The following is a 14,310-nucleotide window of genomic DNA, read 5'->3' on the forward strand; positions in this document are numbered from 1 at the left end:
AAGAACTCAGTTGTGAGCTGGAGAGGTGGCCCAGAGATCAAGAGCACTGGCTGCTCTTCCAGAGGTCCTGAGTTCAATTCCCAGCAACCACATGGTGGCTCACAACTGTCTGTAATGAGATCTGGTGCCCTCTTCTGGCCTGCAGGCATACATGTAGGCAGAACACTGTATACATAAAAAATAAATAAATCTTAAAAAAAAAAAAAAACCTAACTCAATTGTAATGAAACAAAACCTACATGCAGTTCTTATAAAGTCGGCCCTGCAGGGTTGTTGTCTCCAGAACGTCTACCCAGACTTTGTTTCTGTCCACGTTCCCTTCTTTCTTACTTTTCTACCTTTCCCCCTTGGTCTTTCCAGGGCTTTGGGACTTTTAAAAGCAATACTAGGGCAGCAGGGTGGCTCACTGGGTAAAGGCACTTGCTGATTCTGACAACATGAATTTGATCTCAGGGCATACATGGTAAAAAGAAAGAAGTAACTTGTGGAAGCTGTCCTTAGACTTCCACTTATGAACTGTGTCACACAGTAAGCACTCACGTGCGTGCACACAGAAACCACACACACACACACACACACACACACACACACACACACACACACCACTAAATTAAATAAGGAAATGTAATTTTTAAAATATAATGAAAGTAAAGCAATGCTATTGTGATTGAATTCGAGAGTGCTTCTTCCTTTGTTTCATAGTTCTCTTGAGCAAAATGCAAGGTGTGTTCATAATGAATAAGATGAATTAAGTCTTCTGTGCCAAGAATGGAGCTTTCTTTGCCCACATCCTTAACAGAGCTTGTATAATAACTAGGGGTATGGTGATCTCTGTCCTGGCTAAGCTGACTGCTGCATACCTGGGTGATCTTGCCCATCTGGTTTCCTGCATTAAATCCCATGGGTCAGAGCCCTGTGGCATCCTTTCCCTCACTGGCCAACTCTCCTCTTTCTCATTCACTCAGTTCAACTCCAGAGGCATTCTGTGCGCATGGACAGACAGCATCTTCTTAACCCTTTCCAATGATAGTAGTAGCCCTCGGGCTGGGGAGCTAGTTCAGCTGGTAAAGTGCTTATCTCACAGACATGAGGATCTGGGTTGGATTCCCCAAAACTCACATAAAAAGCCAATGGTGTGTGATTATAATCCCAGCACCTGGGAAGCAAAGAAAGGGGGATTGCTGGAAACCCTGGCCAACCAGTCTTGCATAATTGGTGAGCTCAGGCCAAGAGACTATGTCTCAAAGGAAGTGGACTGTATTCGTGAGGTTGACATCTGAGGTTTTCTTCTGACTCCCACATGCACACATAGATGCACACATGCACACACACACACACACACACACACACACACACACACACACACACTTAAAAAAATACATGGCAACTCTACCAGACCACTAAGGAGACCTCAGTCTGGGTTCCTCAGTGAAGACATCGGGAAGGACTGCTACCCAGAGCTAATTAGAAGAGCAAGCAGCGCTCTGCTCTTCCGCACTCAAGGAGTTCTGCCAAAGCACTTATTTCTGCCGATCCATTTATGCAATTCCACTCTTTGCAAGAACATTCTGTCACAGATGATTTAGTGTTGTGGGTCCCACGAGCATCTTTCTGTAGCATGCACTCATTGTTTTTTAGGAATTCAGGGTCTATGGGGAAAGACTGGAGTTCCAAGGGGTTTCCATTAGCCACCAACCATGCTTCATTATAAGACGGGCAGATTCCAAAGCATTCATGCATCGATCATCACAGTAATAAACATGCCAGATTAAACTTTTAAAAAGTAAAACTTTTCGGAACTTGGTGTGCCCAGTCATTTTTTTTTTTCCAGGAGAGGACATGAGACTGGGTAGATAGTGGTTTCAGATGGTAATGATATTGGTTAGTGTCAGAAAAGAAGGAACACAAACATTTTAGAAAATCGCATGCATACAGTCACAGGGGAACAAAAGCATGCACTGTATAATTTCTTCTTTAGTAGACTCATCCTGGGGATTGTCCACTGCATGTAGCCAGAAGTAAAACTGCACAATAGCCTCTAACTCATTTATTTTTACGTAAGGTCACTGGTTTGGGTTGTTGTAAATTATCCAGTCTTCTGTAATACTAGCTTGATATGTGCACCATCTAGGGGGACCCAAAGATGTCATTTCATGCTTGTCTTATACAGCACCTACCCGCCATCCCAACGCCTCCCACCAAGCCTTCTCTAGCAAGAACCACCCCCCAATACATACAGATGCTATAAACAGGAGGTGCAGTTTATTCTGGTTTCAGGGAAGACGGGAGCCACAAATACAAGGTCAGATAACAAGCATGCATAGTGCAATGATTCCTTCGTTTCTCAAGTAAAACTAATATCCTGACCAGAAACTTGGGTAATTATTTTTAGCTTGGTATTACTGTTGCTGTTAACCCTTATGATCAAGGACTGCTTGTATCTCTGAGGCATTCACTCATCCCACACTTGTATGTAATCACATACACACCTACACACACACACACACACACACACACACACACAAATGCGCTTATAAAAAATTGGTTCAATATACTTGTTTGCAAACCTAGCAATCTGTATAAAATAGAGGCATTTAAAAGCAATGAACACTAATGGGCTGAGTTTATTAAAATCTATTTTTTACTCCTTTGAGGCCAGCTCTGCTTTTGGACATTTAAATTCTAAGCCATTCAAATCCCTCCAACTATTTTCTTGCCAGACAGTGCTTCCCCCAATCACCAAAATTATGGGTTTCACAAGTGAAACTTAAACCCTGTGTTTTGAAATTACTTCATCCAGATCAATTAGAACATCGTGTTTTAAAAAGCTGTTTGATGTTGGAGGGAGAGTGTTTATTTTCAAAATAATAAAAAATAAGGAAATCCCAGTTTGCCAGAGGAAACTATTGTCAAGTTTCTAAAAATGTTTCAAATCTAACCTTGAACCCAAATAGAAACGTTCACATGCTGTTTCCCTGTTCATAAACCTCCAGTGGCGCCCCACTGCCTCCGGAACACAGTTCAGGCTCTGAAGCCTGCTATACATGAAGCTGCCTCGGAGACCAACCTCCATAGAACTAACTCTTCACTGTCTCCTGTAGACAAACATTCTGTACCAGCCACACTCAATATGTACCTTGTTGCCCAAGCACACTGTGGACTTCATGCCTCTACAGCTCTGTGCCTCCACTTCCCACTCCCCAACTTAGCTCTTCCATTTTTTCTGGGGCCCTAGCACTGGGTCCAGCTCTTCTATCAAGCCAGGCCTGGGGCACTTCCCGTAGGGTCTGTCAGCTAGGCTTGGCACTAATCCCCCATAATTTTAAATGTTATATGTGTCTATTTCATCCTCCTCTTTTCAGTAGACACTTGAGGCACTGAGAGCATAGTTTGTCCTGGCACTTATCTGTGTGCTGTTAAGTTTGAACTTCCCCTCTGAAATGACCAACCACCCTCTGGAGACAAGCAACCAGATCCTGGCTCATCTGTCTGCCCCCAGGAGCACAATGGTAAGAAAACAAAACCTGATGCTATTTCTGGGCCTGTCCATCCTGCCCCTGGCATCTTACAGCCTTCTATGGTCCAGTCTAATCCCTGTTTCACCAGAGAAAGGCAGCAGAGCTGACTTGTGGGAAACACAGTGTCTGCTGAACTCTCCTTTTCCAAGAAGTCTTGCTTTTTTCCTTTCTCCTAAGGTCAAGTGTAGTTATTAAAACTTCCTATAAAAAATTAGGCTGTGGCATTGGAAGATTTACTCATGAGATAAATCTAAACAATCACTTCTTCAAGCGGCATTTCATTCGATTGCTTCAGGTTTTTAATCCTGTAAGTGAGGAGACATGAGTAAAGGTCATCATTAGCCATGACTGATCACTTGAATAAAAGCCAGAGGCTAAGTGAGGGCCAGGTAAGACAAACTAGAGAGACAGAAGAGAAATCCAGAGTCCTTGACCTGAACTCTGGTCAGGAGGGCAGCGTGAAGACTCTCTGAGTCTCAGGCTCAATCCCCTAAGAGAATGACACTCCCTGGAGATGGGGGTGCTGCTCACAGTGGCTATGTAACGGGCTCTGTGCTTCTGGCCTACCATGCCCTGCCTCAGAGGACCTTCACAACCCTATGATGATTCCAGAATCCCACACGGGAACACAGAAGCTCACATCACCTAAATGACTTACCTGGGATGAACTGGGAGCCTGGAAGGGGCTGCGTCAGGATTCATACTTGGCTCTGTGTATTGGAGCCCATTCTACTTTGTATGTGGACATCCATGTTTCAGACCCAGAAGATTCTGAGACACACGATATGCGGTGAGCCACCAGGCCACTAGGTCTCAAGAAAATTTAAGTTTACGGCCAAATAATGGTTCAGTGGTTTAGGTGAAGATGCTTGCGGGGACGGGGAGGGGGCTTATGTATGTCAAACACAAGGGATGAAAAAGGTTCAGTCTGAATGTTCCTGACATTACAGAACCAAGCACTGTACCACCTTTCCCTCTCTGCCTTCTGGTTGCTGTTAATGCGTTTTTCCATCTTATTACTTCCTCAATCTTCCCTCTCCCCTTCACTTTCACTGCTAAGACATAAAAAATGATTCCTGGGTAAAAGTGATTAGTGCTAGTTGGAAGAGAGGTGTCGGAGTCACATAATAAATCATGGCTGTCGCCTCACCCTCCGGCGTTCTGCATTAGGATGTCATCAGGGCTTCCTCCCAACTCCCTCGCCATCTCTCCCTGTTCTCCACCTAATTCTGTCTTTCGAGTGCTATTTTTCTAGTCTGGTAGGCACAGCACTGAACTGAAAACGCTCTGCCAAGACCCTTGGCAGCAGCCGGCCTCCAGGAATCCTGCCCACAGCCACGGTGCAGGAAAGGCAGAGGAGACAGGGCCTCTGAGAGGCAGGCCAGAGGGCCAGGCTTAGGGGTTGGCTTGGATGCTAGACAGAACAGGTTTCCCTGGCCTGTCGAGAGCCCTCCCTTTGGAGTTCTGCTTTCCCATGCTAGGGTCAGGATTACAATCGCTCACTGGCACTTGCAATAGTTCTCCTGGGAAGAGAAGCGAGAGGGAGGAGGGAAGAAGGAAAAAAGACAAGCTAGTACACCACCCAGAGTTGGGCAAGCTCCACAGGGCATGGCCACGTGCCTGGAGCACACGGTCCTGCAGGCAGGCAGCCAGGGTGTCCAGGGCTCCCATGAGACCTAGGGTGGGGGATGGATGGATGCTGGGTTGTTTCCCACAGGCAGAATAGGAGATGCTAACCTAGAGATGATGGTGCTAGGTTGGCATCAGGGAAGTAATTTGTTCTAACCCAGGAGGGAGAGCAAGGTCACACCAGCTGCAAGAATGATAGTTGGGCATGCTGAGGGAAAAAGAAAGAAAAAAGAAGAAAAGAAAAAAGTGTGTCCTATTTTTTTTTTCTTTTTTTTTTTTTTTTTTTTTTGCAAAGGGAGAGGAATAGACGAACAAATACCTAGATGGAGAATGGGGACAGGGAACCCAGTCATTCCTGTACCCTGCCACTGCTCTCCTAAGGACACTTTACATTTCCTGCTCCCGGCACCTCATCACATTTTGCCATGCTTTATCTTGTTTAAGCCTGATAAAACTCCCTGGGGAAAAGATTATTTATAGCCTACATTCTATTTCTCTGTAAAACTGGGGCTTACAGAGAGAGGTTAAGAAGCAGACACCAAATGACCTGGCAAGCCAAGAGTGGGTCCAGGATGCAAACCTCACCCTCCCGAACCAAAGCCTGCATTCCTACCGCCAAGTGGCCTTGCTTTCCATTTCCCTCCCTAAATATCTGTTGCCCCAGGCAAGGGATTACTATTCTGTATATGTCAGCTACGTGGACAGTAGAACAGGCTAAGTCTGTCCCCTTTCAGGGCACGGTGGACAAGATAAGTAATTCTAAGAGACTACATTCAGAACAAGCTGGCCTTCTTGTCTCCCTTTCAGAATTTGCTTGAACCAAATGTAGAAACTCCCAAGATTCTTATGGTGCTATACATGACACCATCACTCACAGGGCTCCCAGCCAGTGGATGGACATACGCTGGGTAGGAAAAGATATGATCTGCAGGTCCTTCAAAGCAAGCTTCACCCATTTTCCTCTGTGGGACTTCCCATAATCCTGAAACCACCTGCCCAGAGCTCCCCACATAATTACACAAACGCCATAGCTGGAATTTCCCTCCCATGTCAACAGTCCTACCACCAAGGACACAAAGCAGAAAGAAGACACAAACTACAGGCTGCAAAGCCACAGCAAGTGTCCCCATCCCTTTCTTGGGGTACCATTCACTCAAAGTCCTTCTCTTCCCACATGTGACCACATAGAAGGATTTTCAAATTTCTGTGCACCCAGCCTTCATCATAGCTCAGTCCCTGGGCTCAGAACTGAAAAGAAAAACTTCTTAATTCTCAGCTGAATCTGGGTCTTAAAGAGGCAGGACACCCCAAAGCTATGTGTGTGTGTGTGTGTGTGCGTGCGTGTGTGTGTGCGCGTGCGTGCGTGCGTGTGTGTGTGTGTGTGTGTGTGCGCGTGTGTGTGTGTGTGTGTGTGTGTGTGTGTGTGTGTGTGTGTGTGCTATAGATGACTGTCCCTAAAGGGATAGCTGTCCTTAAAGCAGTCACTCAATTCTCAGGGCAAATAGATACTTATTTTTCCAAGTACCCAGCACATAACTGCCAGGAGCATGCTCGCCCCACAACCTCTGATATAATCTGATGTACAAACAGTAAAGCATACATAATGACTTTCTGCCATCCTGCTAGGCTGGGAACAGCCAGTATGCTGCATTCAGACACCCTGAGGCCCCCACATCCAAGACCCACCACTCTCCCCTTCATGGACAGGACAACCCATGGCGGCACCACCACCACCACCACCACCACCACCATAGCTTTCAATGTGTCTCTGGAGTACTACATGGAGGAATTGGGTCAGGATGCCTAACATATGGAAAGGATCTGGGGAGCAGTCATGATGGACAGTATTCAACTAGGCTCACCTTGTTATGCCAAGATATTCTCAAGCTCCACCTCATCCTGCATGATCTATCCATCTAGCTTCACTACCTTTTGCCCAGACAGGTGACACAATGCTATTTGAGCATAACTCAAAAGCAACTGAGCAAGCAGTTGAAGGCAAATGTTTGAACTGTGCTGCACCATCTCCTGGCTACCCTGATGACTTCATTCTATCTCCCAAAAGTGCAGAACACTCTTATTAATATCCATATTTTTTCTTCTTGGCAACCCATTGTCTCTGGACCTTCCCAAAGGTTTTGCCATAGAGTATTATAGGGGATAAAAAGTACTCATTTGTATGATAGCAGCTTAAATTAAGTCTAGATTTTGCTGCCCATGTTGAAGGTCTATATCATCATTTCTCAGCTGGGGGAGATTTTATTCCCGGGGGATGTTTGGAGGTGACTGAAGACACTTTTACCTGCCACAGATGGAGGGTGCCACTGGCATCTAACAGAGAGAGTAGGGCTATCCTTTAACATCCTATAATCCACAAGGCTGTATACCACAAGACTTGTCCTCCAGGGAGAGTGCCAAGGTTGAGAAATCCAGTTGGGGCTGAAATCACACAGTTCTCAGAATGTTCATGGCTACATCTGCGCTCTTCCGTTCTGAGGACTTACTTTCTCAAGATTCACTCGGTATTTCTATTCTGGTCAGCTCTGTGAGCTATGCAGAACAGTCAAGAACTTTGTCTTTTTTTTTTTTTTTTTTCTGATTGGCTTGACATAACACATCCATCAAGCCCATGTCCCCTAGAATTTCATTTCTCACTATAATCTTAATCATGAGCAACATTATATGAATTGCAGAAAGTGATTTTTTTAATCTACTGTCATTTGAAAAAGAGTTTTGATTTTTTTCTTGTTATGACTATCACTGCATTTTCAATTCAAAGAATACAACTGTTTTCAAATGTAATTCGACTAACATTTTAAAGGATATTTAAATGGAGGGGTTGTTTCCAGACCCCTTGGTATGTTTCTTCTGTAACTTAATGAAGTGACACTCACAGACACTTGGGAGTTCCTTGGTATGGACAGCAACTCTGGAGTGGGGAATCCCCATCACCTGAGTCATGGAGCACTGCGGTCTCTAAGGAGCTCTGAGAAATGACTTGAGCCTCAAATTCTAAGATCCCAATTTCTCACCCTCAGTAGGAACACCATAGACAATACTCACTGGGCAAACTCTCCTGATACTTCCCTCCAGAGGGAGGCTGTGTACTGTCTCTAGTGAGTTTAGGAAGGTGACCCCGTCATAACAGGGAAAGTTAGCAACAACCACAGCCGCTTGAATTAACAAAACAGCCGAAGCTAGCCACGTGAACTGATGCATTGTCTATAACTTCCAAAATAGCCTCCATCAAATTAAAATTATACCTCTTGCTGGGCGGTGGTGGCGCAGGCCTTTAATCCCAGCACTCGGGAGGCAGAGGCAGGTGGATCTCTGTAAGTTCGAGGCCAGCCTGGGCTACCAAGTGAGTCCCAGGAAAGACGCAAAGCTACACAGGGAAACCCTGTCTCGAAAAACCAAAAAAAAAAAAAAAAAAAAAAAAAATTATACCTCTCTATTAAAGGGGAAACTGAGGTTCCAAGAGGCTCCACCATTGCTATGGTCACTCAGATATGCAGTAGAATGTGGGGAGTGCCGGTGTCCACTCTCTGGGACTCTGCTCTCTCCCTGTGGCACATCGTTATATCCAGCATGGAAGGGCTGTGTATTTTGTTAGCTGCCTTCCCCAGTGAAGAAACTGAGGACACTGGCGCTATGCATTCTTTATAGCAAGCCATCTAATTCACATCAAGAGGGTGATGCTGTCTCCTGGGGTAGCGGCAGGTTAAGACTTCATTCCCAGAGAACCCATGGCCTAGAGTTCTCAACCAAAGTGGATTTGGGAGATGGGGTAAAATAGGTTTGAAAGCCCAGAGATATATGGAAGAGTGAACCTGAACTCCAGAACTAACCTGGAAAGGTAGGTGAGCTCTCCCCTCCTTCCCTTCCATTTAAGCCCCGCTCTATGTGTGACAGAAATTTCTGCCTGAGTCGAGGACACAGAGTTCAGCTGCAAATGCTAACACAGGTCTCTCATTGTCCTGTTTTCTGCCTTTCCCTGCAGCTAAGACCTTCCGTTCGGTGACCTTCCTGTCAATTTATCAGTTTGAATCTTTGTTCCTGGTACCAGAACATACAATGATCTTTCTTCCTTCTTGGTTGGTGCTGTGGAGTGTTAAAGGTATGGCCCATTTGGCAATGGGTTTTAAAGGCTAGTTCTTTCCAGGTAATGCTTTTGTGTCACTTAAAAACATCTTTCATTGTTCATTTGCATATATGTGTGAGCCTGTTTCAATGCAAGGCGGGGGTGTGCACATGGGTGCATGTGTTTGATTTGATTTAGCTGGCTGCCCACTAACCTCAGCGATCCTCGGGTATCCACCTCCCCAGCACTAGGGTTACCAATGTGCCACTATGTCTGGTTTTTCACGTGGGCACTAGGGGTCAAATTCTGGTCCTCACACAAGCACATATTGACTGAAGCTTATCTCCCCAGCCCTGTCACAGACAGGCCTTGATAAAGGTGCAATAAATGTGATTGAATAGATGACAGGAAGGCTGTCAGCTCCCAGGAACACAAAGTGCTAACAAGAAAGAGGCTTAGCCTCAGCCAATGGGAGAGCCTGCTTTTGTTTAGATTCTGGGTCTTAGTCAACGACAAGAGGAGATGAATGAAAAAGCAAATAACTGTCCCACACCTTTACTGCCATTGACCCCTTTGGGCCAGAGAAGAACCGGTATGGGTTAACCCAGCCTTCTGGGGTCTACTCAAATGATCCAGCAAGATCCTATTATGTTTGTGTTTAGGGACCCAATAGCCCAGTCATTAACTTTAGGGGGGAGTCTCTTAAACTGTAGCCTTTGAACCAACTACTCAGAATTCTTCTTGGAGTTGGTTAAAATGAACACTCCTGGGTTCGCAGCCCAGATCTGAAAACACCAGCTTTCTAAGGGCAGGTCCACAGACTCCAAATTTAACTGACTCTGCAGGTAAGAGCCGGGCATGCTCACTGAAGGAGGAAGGATGTTCAGAACGGAAAGAGGAGAGGCCTCCTCTCTAGGAAGGTGTGCTAAGGCCTCCTACTCATGCCAACCTCTCCCCTCCCCCACACCCCCCACATCTAACGAGTGAACTTTCCAGAATTTACCTGGTCTGATAGGGCTCTGCATACAGTTCGGAGATGGGATGCCAGGATGGAGGGGTGCAGAGGCCCGGCTGCTGAGGTCCATGACCGAGGGAGCCGTGGAGGACGCCGGTTGCAACCCAGGAGGGTGAGGGCTGTGGTCATGCTGCGATGGGCTGGGGGGGATGCCATTTTCTGACAGAAATTCCTCCAGGTCCATGTATTCCAACTGGAAAGTATCTCCGTCATAGGGAAGGGTTTTGTCCCATAAGGTGGGTCCCAGGAAGGCCGACTGGGGGACGGTCGGGCTGTTGCTCTCCTCATCCAGCTTCTTTCCTTTGTCTTTATCTTTGCTAAATGCTGAAGGAGAAGGCACAGGTGAGCTTTGTTTTAAAAACAGAAAAGAAAAGGGGTCACCAGCTTTCCTGCCATCTGTTAGCAAACTACTTCTCAGGGGCACCGAGGCCCTCCGGGTGCTGTCGTTTGTGGATCTAGAGTTTCAACATCTTCCTATTTACTTTGGAAAGAAAGCACTGGTCTGTAGCACCGGGCTACAGGATGATTCGGAATACAGATAAGAGAACAGTCCTCCTCCGTGTGTTATTTGAAGGGATAAGTCACTGAAATCTATGCTGGGAAAATAACACCCAAGACTATATACAACCGATGTGAGCTTTTTTTTTTTTTAAAGGAAACCACCGATAACCTGGCATGATTTTTATCTTTCACAAATTGATGACAGCAAAATCCTGAGGTCACTCAGATTTATAAGCCAGGGTATTCATGCTTAGTTTTAGTAAAACAGCATCCCCCCTCCCCCGCCTCCGTAATACTATATATCTAGTTCTTACACTATCCCTTTCCTTGAATTATCTCAATAAACTTGCAAGACTACAACTATCCCCATTTACAAGGAAGATAAGGCGGCTCCTGTCTTTGAAGGAGCCAGGGGCCTGTGAGGGAGGGGTAGTAGGTGGGGGAGGTGGGGAGGGTTGACAGGAAGAACCTTCACACTCATCCATTTGCTTGAAAAGCCACAGGACAAAAGAGTAAGTCAGTTTTAAACGGTGGCTTCTTTCTTTTCCCCAAAGATTTAAGTATTACCTAATTTACAAAAAAAAAAAAAAAGGAGAAAAAGTATACATTGATGCATCCCATCTGAAGCAGTACTATGGCACAGGTGCTGTATTCTACACCAGGATGGAAGAATGCAGCTATTTCCTGCCTGGAAAAACAGCTCCCCCGGATTTGGTCTTTACCAAGCTCTCTGCATTTTGCCAATATTCAGGTGTGGGTGGAATCTAGGATTACAGAATTTGCTTCTGAGTTTTTATTCCTTAGAGATATGCAGCCCCACTGCTACTCATTCTAATCTCCAAATCCTCCATAGTCTCATGAAGAGAGTCTTAAAACATCCACCGCAAAAGCCCACCGCATCCGCTTTCTCCCAAATGCTACTCCTTAAGGCCCAGAAAGGGAACGGGTTTGGGGAGGTGGGGGCGGTGGGGGGAGGTCTGTATGTGCAATCAAGCACCAGCAACTCTTGCAACGCAACAGGCGTTCTCTCCCAGAGAAAATGATGCAAACACCCCGAAGCTATTTGCAGCCAAATAATCTTTCAGGACTTTATTCTGGAGCCGCTTGATTCGCTTTTGTCACTGTGATACCACCAAAGGCAAAAAACTGCATCCGCCCAAAACAAAACACAAATCCGTGGGGGCAAATCAGCTGGCTTCCCTGCCCGGTCTCACATGCATGCCCCCCACCCCACCCTATCCCTGTCTCCCCAGCTCCAGCCATGGCCTAGGGGAGGTTTGAGACTTACCAAGAAAGGGCTCAAGCCAGAGGAGGCTCCTGCACGCGGTTACACGTGAGCCTGCTCAGTTCTCCCCTCCCACCGGGAAGAGTGCACCGGGAAAGTGTCAGCGCTGGAGGCGTGCACTGCTTCCCGCCGACAGACCACTCCCCCCACCACCCCCACCCCGCTTTGTGAATTGCCCTGCAGCGGGAGAACAAGCCTCTCCGCTCCTGCCGCGTGAGTTCACAATACAAAACAGTAACACAATCCAAATATCCAGGCTGCCGAGTGAGAATCCCCCCGCCCCAACCCGGCTCTTCACTCAGACCCCAGGCTCTAACCAGCCCACCTCCCCCTTTTCCCCTCCTCAGTCACAGAGTCAAGACTCTCCCGCAGATTCTCAAGCCCTGTCACTCTAGGCAGCGGTCAAGTTCACCTGTCACCTGCGTTGCAGGACAGACCTAGACAGTCCGGGCCAGGTCCCCAGCGCTATTTCAAATGTTGCCCCGGAGGGATCCTCTTTGCATTGAGGAGAAAGAGTGATGAGTGAGCCCCCAATTTCACTAAAGCCAGGCGAGGGGGAAGAAAGATTCGGATGTCAGGCAGAGCAGGGGTCCCTGAGAGTGTTGTCCCTTCCCTGAGCCCTGCTGTCCAGGCAACGCTCACCGTCTTCAGGATGAAGGGGGAGCTTCAGCGGGTTCTCCAGCAGGGACCTGAGCACGCCGTAGGGAGGCGGGATAAAGGTGGGGTTCAGGGGGAGCTGTCGGGACATTTTCTCCATCGTGATGCACTCAACTGTCTTTTAAAAAGAAGGCCAATCGCCGCCCCGAAATGTTGATGAGCTTTTTCCTCCGTCCTTTGCCAACCAAAAGTGCTCGCTTTCAAAACAGTTGCAGACAAGGAAGAACAAAAAAATTACTTCTGTCTTTGTAAATACACCAGCATACAAATATCAAAATAAAAAAAAATACAAATTAAAAACAAAACAAAACAAAAAAAACTTTCGGGTTCTCGGTGCTGACAGTCCCGGGAAAGCGCACTCACTCAGCGCCGCCAGATCCTCCGACCCTGTGCAGGATGCTCTCACCTGCCTCCAGTCACTCGGACTTGCAAAAGGTGCAGAATTGCAAGTGGGGGAAAGAAGAAGAAGAAAGGAAAAAAGAAAAGAAAAAATGTAGAGGGCTGCAGATGAGTAGAAGGCAAAGCGCGGGCCGCGGACCCTCGCACGAGCGCCCGAGGCGGTGCCGTCCCCCCCCCCCCCCCCTCCCCGCCGCGGCCGCTGCTCCCCGCGCTCGGCGGCCCCGCAGCGCCGGGCTCAGCGCATCAGGCAGTCCATGTGCCGCGGCACTGACAAGAGTGACGTCAGGGCCCGCACCGCGCGCCGATAGGCGTGCAGGGGCGGAGCACAGGCCATCCCCGCCCACCATCCCCGCCCTTCCAGGGCGGCGTGTGTAGCATCGCCGCACGCTCGGATTTTCTGCACCTTCTTGCCGCGACGGTGGGCTGCTGAAAAGCGCTGGTGCCAGATTTCCGGGTTCACTTACTGCCTTGGGCTCTGAGGAACCCCACTCACCCTGACCTCGTCTCCTTTTGCGCGCTTCTTCTTCTTTTATTTTTTTTCCAGAATAGAGCGATGAGGAATTCGCACCAGTGGTTTTCAGCGTGGATACTGGGTTTTTTAAAGAAAAACAAACAAACAAACAAACAAACAAACAAACAAAAAACCCCGAAAGATGGCCACTGGCATCCCAGATTTAAATCAGTCCTTCCCGCCCCCCGCTCCCGGGTGATGTCCTGGCAATCGTGGGTTTTTTAAGCTTCTGGGGTAGCTTCAACCAGAGGCCAAGTTTAGGAAACTCTTGTTTGGCTAGACCTAAAGCAGATGACTTCTAAATATTTCTCCTGGGCCCTGGCGAGCTTTGTGCCTTCTTTCTAACCCAACTCCATATCCAACCTAAAATAACTACTTTCCTGAATTCTAAAGAAGGTGCAAATGTAGAATGAAGATGGGAGTGGCCGACTGAGCTGAAGTGAACTATCTCCCACGCTGTCAGAGGGAATTAATGAGACAGACATTTGCTTGCAAAGGAAGGATGGAATGAGAGGCTTACACACTGAATGAGATTTGACGAGTGTTCACAAGACTTAGCGCAACTCTGACTGGTCACAGCTGCAATTGGTCTGAACTCTAATGAACATAAGTTTACAAACTATTTGTTAAAAGGTAAAGGGGATCTTGTCATCTGTGACTGTGGCATTTCTGTCTGGCCCTTTAAAAGCTGGTAGAGGCCGGGCGTTGGTGGCA

General features: G+C 47.2%; 1 protein-coding gene across 2 annotated transcripts in view; it reads right to left on the reverse strand.

The window, feature by feature from the left end:
- Positions 1 to 13,302, reverse strand: part of Hlf (HLF transcription factor, PAR bZIP family member) — a 57,310-nt gene extending 44,008 nt beyond the window's left edge. Inside the window, exons 1-2 of one of the 2 annotated variants that reach the window (XM_036195635.1) lie at positions 12,672 to 13,302; positions 10,232 to 10,567 (exon numbers count right to left, since the gene is read on the reverse strand). In XM_036195635.1, coding sequence (XP_036051528.1) covers positions 10,232 to 10,567; positions 12,672 to 12,786 — 451 coding nt within the window. In that variant the 5' untranslated portion in view covers positions 12,787 to 13,302. The remainder of the gene's footprint in view (positions 1 to 10,231; positions 10,568 to 12,671) is intronic. The other variant, XM_036195637.1, reaches the window with a different exon arrangement.
- Between the last annotated feature and the right edge of the window lie 1,008 nt (positions 13,303 to 14,310).

The sequence above is a fragment of the Onychomys torridus genome, chromosome 8 (genome assembly GCF_903995425.1).
Source record: "Onychomys torridus chromosome 8, mOncTor1.1, whole genome shotgun sequence".
NCBI lineage: Eukaryota > Metazoa > Chordata > Mammalia > Rodentia > Cricetidae > Onychomys > Onychomys torridus.